Genomic DNA, 7,859 nt, shown 5'->3' with positions numbered 1-7,859 from the left:
GTATAATTTACAATATAATATATTAATAATATTTATAACATACAATAGTATATTATACAATTTATAATATACAATAGTATATTAATCTACTATTATATTACTACATTCTTCTCTGTCCATATCACAATACATGTAATTGTAAATTCTCTGACATAACTTCAGTTCTTTGCAATTTTCGTCCAGTTAAAGAAAATGGCTCTCTAATACTAATGAAATATTTAATAATTTAATCTCAACGAAAGTTTTTAAATTCGAGGGAAATATAGAAGAATCGACGTATACTTCTTCATCATACATGTATCTATGCTAAAATATTTCTTAACACCGCTAGGAGCTTTGAACTTTCACAATATAATATTCAACATCGTTCTTACTTCAACGGACAAGGAGAAAGTTTCAAAGAAGCTTCGAACGTAAAATTCTTTTAAAAATTACGAAATGAAATTGATTAAATTATCAATATACATATTGACGTAAAATAAATTATCGTAAGGAATATATTACTGGGTAGTAAAACGATCGAAAGAGACGTAGTGGAGTTGCAATATTAAAACACAAGATCGGGAATTCGACGCAGAATGGAAAACGAAAATGGAAACGATAGCAATTTGTAAAGTAGGATGGAGAAGGTTACTCGTGTGGTAGATTCGATCGAGCCGATATTGCAGGGAAATGATCCAAAACGCTGATTTGTACATTTCACGACACGCGTTTCAGATATACGTACTTACTATATGCATATGTATGTATGTACTTGAGAATATGCTGTGCAAAGTTTGATGTGTTCTTCGCTTCACCGCGAGCATGTACTACGTGATATTTCGAAACGCGCCGTTTCCCAGTTTTGCGGATGTTTTAGTTAATATTGGTGCGGAGCACGGTCGAAAACTGTTTTAACCGAAATACATTAACATTCTAATGGCTTCCACATAACACGCAAAGTTATTCACTTATTTGTTCAGAAATATAGAATTCCAATTAACTTGGAACTTTTTGGGCGACTAGCTTTCTGAAGTAAATTTCTTTCCTTCTTTCTCTTAATGAAAAAAAGAGATGTTAGATTTGTTAAACAAAGCGAAGTACAAAGTAAATGAACGACACGATTTCCAATCGTGTTAAAATAAAATTGTTTTAAAACGTCGAAAAATTTGATTGCTGTTGAAGCAAAGGTGAGAGATTCAGATATGAAAATTTCGTGTGGAACGGAGAACGGTAAAAATATATCGAAATATAACATTAATGACATGATTACAATATCACTAAATGAAAATCTGTTTTGAAAAGCACAAAGGTTAAAGTTGAAAATGTAACAAAACCGAGAAATTCGGAATAATTACAAAATATAATGAGAAATATTATATAATTTTATATTGCGTACGATGACGTTTCATAAATTTCAAATTTTTTAGCATTTCTCTTGTACGAGCATCATTCATTATTAATTAATTAATGAACAGTATTATTAACGTTTATCAAATTTTAATCAGTACCAATCAGATGAACTTTTTTACATCAATTATTCATTCAACGTATGTCTGTTAACAATGAGCGAGAAATCATTAACATGATTGAAATCACTGGGCTTTTATCATATAAATTCCAAATATGTAACATAAATGGAGTTTTACTGCACGTGAAGTGAATTTTGCATTATATTATATTCAACAACGTGAGCCGAGTCTTTCTAGGACTAAACTGTCAAAGGATTAATTGTTCTTATATGAACGCTTGCGAAACACGGATCGATATATACCATGTATATATGTACACACACACATATATATATATAGAGTAAAACTTCGTTTATCCGAACGCGTTTGACAAGGCTGTTTGAATAACCGGGTAACAAAGGCTCGCCAATTTTCTCCATTATTACTTCTCATTCTTACTTATGTATTTGGAAAATAAAAGATATTAGACAACAAAAAACAAAAAGTTGATCAATTGTAATTCCGTATATCTGAAACTCAACATTAACTGGTTCGCGTAAACGAAGCTTGAATAAACAAAGTTCCACTGTTTTATTTACAGTTAAACAGTTTGTTTACGGTTTTTTTCAGTAGTTACATAGCACAACGATATAATCAAAAATTAAATTAAATTATAATGAAATACAGTTGGAGATACTTGTGAGTCAATACAATTCTAATAATAATACAATATCAGAAAACAAATTCGTTGTATAATGAGAAATGCTAACTTCTCACAGAAAAAGAAAAAAATATTAATTTTTTTTACTATATAAAATGTTCTTTTTTTTTTTTACATGATTTCTTCTACACGAAACGCATCCACCGTGTACAACGAGATTCGGATTCATCATGAAAAACGCAAATAAAAGAGATGGAATAGAGATTTTGATAAAAGAATAATTGACGAAAAGGATAAAAAAGGAGAGAAGTATTTTAAATATATAATTTTTTAAATATATAATCGCTAAAGAAAAAACAAATTGTATTTTTTTTTCAAGTTGCTGGCTGGATATCGATGCGATATTGAAACTTAATATACACGTATATTTAAAAATTGCTTCGTAACATGCGATATACACGTATATTTAAAAATTGCTTCGTAACATGCGATGAATTTTTCAAGAAATCAAACATAGTACACGTAATTATGTTTTTCAAAGGTGTTTGCAACGTAAAGGAAAGAACAAAATAAAGTTTTGTGAACCATTTTAAATAAAATGCAAAATACATTGTAACAAAATTCCAAAAACCATGTTCACAAACATATTTGAATATTTATAATACGAATTGTACGAAATTTTACAACACCATATTGTAATAAGACGTGATTATATTATATATATATAAATATTTTTATCCATTATTGAATTATTTGAAAAAAAGAATGCATTGAAAACCCTGAATGATTCCATATAATACCTTAAAAGTAACAACGAGATAAGGTTGAAATTTGAGAAAGATAATGTATTAAATACAATAATATTTATATTATAACGAATGATCTGATTTAATATATTAAAGATAACGAAATAAATAAAATCGAAAATTAAGAGAAATAATGTATCAAATGCTGCAACACTCATATTGTAACGAATATTAATTAAACTGCAGAATATTATGAATATTATAGTAAAATTAGCGGTTTTACTGACACCTACAATATTGATCAAATAGTAAGCAATCAGTCACTTTCGAAAACTTTAATCCAACAATCGAACGACTAATCCATTCTTGCACTTGTTATATGTGTTTATATTATTTAGAAACTTATTTTATTAAAGTTTTTGACTAATAAGAATGCAAAAGAACGACTGTTACAAAGTTTCTTTTGATATAATTTTAATGAAATGCATTAGGAATTTTCTTTTTTAAGTAACATCAATCAGCAAACAATTTGAACCTGGATGTAAATATTTAATATGTAACATTTGTAATATTAATTTCTGTCAAATAATCACATCAATTATTATGATTTATGCCAGTTGCTATTTCCGAGCTAATAGAAATATGAAAGGTTAATATTATTGTTATAGTTTATTAAGCCCGAGATATAATAAATATTTAATTATACAATATTGATTCTTTGCAAAAATCTTTATTCAAATATCGGTCTGCAAAATAATCTGAATATTTAATTGATGGTAGATATTAACTTTTCAATAAACGATATCATATCAATTGCCACAATACATATATTAACGAACTATTAAATTTTCTACAGTTTCAACAGAAATTCGCAAAAGATTCTTTCAAAAATAATATCGGTCCAAGAATGTTTTGAATGTATCATGTGATTCACATCAAACAATTACGTTCGTAACATAATTTATGAAATCGTACAATACGTTCCATTTCGATGAATTTTTATCGAAAATATTTCAACGAACATATCACAACATTGACATGAGAACTGAATAATATCTTTCTGACGAATTCAGGAGAAAGAAAACATTTTTGTTTTCAGCAGCGAAAGATCAGAAATCTATGGACTGTTTCTATAAAAGTATAGGTTTATAAAAATATTGCAATAATGTTAAAACATAAAAACATAAATGTTAAAACATTTTTTTATTCACTAAATTATATTTTTGTTCTCGATGAAACTACATAAATTTATATCAGCTACTTTGAACAGGCTTACTTAAATCAACTTTGAATTATTGCATATTAAAATCCTTACATTCTACTATACGTTTGTTTTCCTGTTTTGAAATTTCAGAATCCGATTATGTATTTTAGTAATAACCTAACCCAGATATTTTTAATTCATTTCAACTCTGGGATTAAGTAGAACTTTAGGGACGATGTAAACGAGGTTTCTGAGGAAAAAAGTGAACTTAATCCTCCTAATCCTCAATCCATCCAATGGATGAAAGATGCGAATTTAGGACGTTGAAGGGATTGTCAGTGAAGTGATCAATGAGATATCTGGGACGACATGACCGAGTAAACTCGCTATTAGAATAATTTAATCCCTGTGCAAGCAACCGGAATGCTTGCAGTTTTATCTCGTGCTTCAAATTTTGCCAATTCAAACATCTTTACGAAAATATAAATATCAAAAATTCACCGTAGTCTTGCAGATTGAGATTCTGCCTTTACAACAATCCATTAAAATTTGTTGTACATATGAGTCTTCTTCACAAAGTTGTAAGAGCTTAAAGTATCGACAACTTTCTATTGATTGTGCGAATAATTATTGCACCACCTGTGTTTCTGTTTCTCGGACATTTCGTTCGAAATCGTCTCGGTTTCTCCTTGAAGAATTTCATACAAGATTAAGGCGAAGAGCATGTCTGAAGGACATGCTGAAACGAAACAGGAAGTATGGGGGTGGCTTCCAGAATTTTTCGTTACTATTACACGAGATTGCCTCGCGTGAGTCGGCAGATATGACGAGCAAGCTCATCATCGCCTGAAAAGGCCTATGATTAGACTACGGATTCAATCTTGTTTTATGAACGCTAACTAAAGAAATAGAAATGTGTTTCATCTGCTATTTCCCCTATCAATTAGCCGACGATTGAAATAATTAAAGTAATCGAGCTGTTGAAAATTTTGCATAATATGAATAAAATTATAACGAAATGAAATCTCACCTACGAAAACTATCACAAGAGCTAAAGTCGATTCAGTTGTAAATCATATCGCCTGAAGAGCGAACGTTCAATCTAAAAAAACTGAACGTTCATATCATAAATCAGTCCAATATCATTGACCTTAACACAAACGAATGGTCGTTTCTTCTCCACGTCGACGTAATTCAAGTCCAAATGAGTACCTCCTCCACGCTCGATAAATTATTCGCCGAATATCGGAATGCACGAAGAATCCTCGCTATTTCGTTTGGTTAAAATCAATGTTACAATACGCATACGCTGGTTCACACCATTTTTGATACAATTTGTTTGTAGACTGTTAAATTGTGTGGAAATTTCTGAAAATGTGTTTATGCTACTGATTAGTTGGAGTTTTAAAACTAAATTTCTATATATGTAGAAGGAATGAACGCGCCAAGATGAATTCTTAATTTTTTGATCGAATTTAGAAAATTATTCCTTTTGCATATTGAAAACATATTATATATATGCAACTCCACAATTATTCTTCGTAATTTCTTGTATGAAACACTCGTACAATGTAAAAGTATTTTGTTGAAAATAACGTTATTGAACAAATCTAACCTAAACACAGTCTACAAATTATAAACGTCTTATAAATTATAAAAGTATTGTGTATAATTTTGGCAAGGTATCTATGATCCTTCGTTCAAACGTCGTTTCACTTTATGCTGTATCTGCATCAAGGATCTGCATCAAGGATCAACAATGATAAAATGTGTGTCGTTTAAAAAGTTTCGAGTCGTCAGAAATTCTCTTCGTGAATGTTATTTTAAAACTGTCTTTTAGGATTTCCGTCAAATTGAGAATACAGCTGACTGGTATTACGAGACAGAAGACAATTAATTCAAATTTAATAGAATGATAGAATTGCGCGAACAAGAGGACGTAATATATATATATATATAGCATTTTAAGTAGCACGAATTTCTCTTGTGAAATTTGTCAATATGATATCTGCGATATAGTAAATACACAGTTTGTTGCACAATATCATCTTTAAACATGAATTTCGTGCCGTGCATATATGCACGTACATATATCGCGTAACAGAAATTCCAGTGAAAATATTCAAATGCGTCAAATTCAGAACTCCGACGAACTTTGTAGTGTAATTTATTTCAAATTTATCGCTTTGCGCTTGTAAAATAGTTTCGAGATAAATATCGACGATCCAGCGGTACAATATTCGCAAAAAGCGAGCATCTTCGTTTCGATAATCGCGCCCGGATGACGTTGTCTTTCTATAATAAACGAATCGTACAAGCTTTAGTGGGTCAAAAGTTTCTCTATCTATTTATTAAAAATAAAACATCAAAATATAAGAAGAAACTAATTTTATCAATTTTTAATTAAATTTAAATTTGTTTCAGTGGAAAATGATTTTTGACGTCGTTTATTTTATCACATTACTCACCTGACGTTTCCCTTGACTTTTCAGAAACGTCGGGAGATTCGCCAGGAGATCTACGAAATCGGATTTACAGTCGGGAACGAACGAAACTGACACGTGTTCTTGGACACGATGAAAGGAAAGTCGATGAAACTGATCTTGCCACGCGTACGAGATGGATTCCCAACGATTTCAACAATTCTGTCAATTTAGATCACTAACTCACCCGCGAGAAAAGTACCAAATGGTGTAATTGAATTATCGAATGGTTACCAATAGATAGGCCGAAACGTAGCGATTTCATCGCTTGAACGAGAGATCAGAATGTCGCTGCAGGATTATAGCACGTCTAACAGCGTGACAATGAGCGATTATTCTAGCAATTCTGACATCGATCGTTCATTTATCAGCAATGTAACGCAGACGTCGACAATGACTTCTATAATGAACGTGACATTATCGACGGTCACGCGGCCTGGACAGACCAATCTGCTGGAAACGTTAATCGTGCCACTGTATGGCATAATATTTCTACTCTCCGTTGTCGGGAATTCATTGGTATTGATCACTCTGGCGCGTAACAAGAGGATGAGGACCGTGACCAACGTTTACTTGTTGAATCTGGTAAGTAAATCTTCCTACCGTGTTGGATATTTTCTATTGCCATTTCAATATTTCATTTTTACCTCGTATATCATTCTCAGTCTTGTTCGTTCATTATTATTTCTTTCAGTTTATTTCAAACGGGTTCGTAGCCATTTTGTTCAATAAATAGTTGGATCATACACTCGTGTCAATTGAAAATGAATAATTTTGGTTTCAATTGCAGTGAAACCAAAGATTCAGATCAGAAGTAAAGCTCAAGAGCAACAATTTTACAGCGACGTAATAAATATATCGACTTTTGTTCAATTTTGTGAAATTTTTAATTTTATAATTAAAGTTACACGGAAGATTAGTTTTATAATGCAACATTCCTCGCGCGTTTTTGACGTCGCTATGATCGAAATTTCGAACATTATTCACCTACAAATGACGCTGTCGTATTAATCGGCTGTTCATTTATCTGATCAGTGATCTGTTAAGAGGCATTGAACTGTAACAAACTGTGTCGGTTTGCCACTTTTACTTCAAAGCAGTCAAGTACGATCACTCGCCTCCTGTGACTGAAGTGGCCATTCTCCCCGAGGTATATCTGCCAAGTTTTCAAGCCAACTAAATCGTTCAGCTTCAGGCTAAACACAAGCATCGTCTCGTCCGACTTGGTCTCGTTCTCCACTCTTCTCTTCGCACGTGGAGTCACTTTTCTCCGTAGGTAGAAACTAACGTGAAATAATTCGTTCAATGATCAATAAAAAAAAAAAAAAAAAAAAA

General features: G+C 31.4%; 1 protein-coding gene across 2 annotated transcripts; it reads left to right on the top strand.

The window, feature by feature from the left end:
- Nucleotides 1-6,520: 6,520 nt before the first annotated feature.
- On the top strand, nucleotides 6,521-7,757 carry LOC122536953 (cholecystokinin receptor type A-like). Of its 2 annotated transcripts, none has more exons than XM_043669758.1 (2): nucleotides 6,521-7,109; nucleotides 7,560-7,757. In XM_043669758.1, exons 1-2 carry the CDS (start codon nucleotides 6,810-6,812, stop codon nucleotides 7,560-7,562), a joined length of 303 nt encoding a protein of 100 aa, XP_043525693.1. In that variant the 5' UTR covers nucleotides 6,521-6,809; the 3' UTR covers nucleotides 7,563-7,757. The 2 variants fall into 2 exon arrangements, with proteins under 2 accessions (XP_043525693.1, XP_043525694.1); XM_043669759.1 differs by lacking the exon at nucleotides 7,560-7,757 and adding an exon at nucleotides 7,315-7,380.
- Nucleotides 7,758-7,859: the final 102 nt, after the last annotated feature.

This window comes from Frieseomelitta varia, unplaced genomic scaffold (genome assembly GCF_011392965.1).
Source record: "Frieseomelitta varia isolate USP_RPSP 00005682 unplaced genomic scaffold, Fvar_1.2 scaffold_880, whole genome shotgun sequence".
Lineage (NCBI taxonomy): Eukaryota > Metazoa > Arthropoda > Insecta > Hymenoptera > Apidae > Frieseomelitta > Frieseomelitta varia.
The sequence above is the reverse complement of the archived record's forward strand: the minus strand, read 5'-3'. Positions and strand labels throughout refer to the sequence as shown.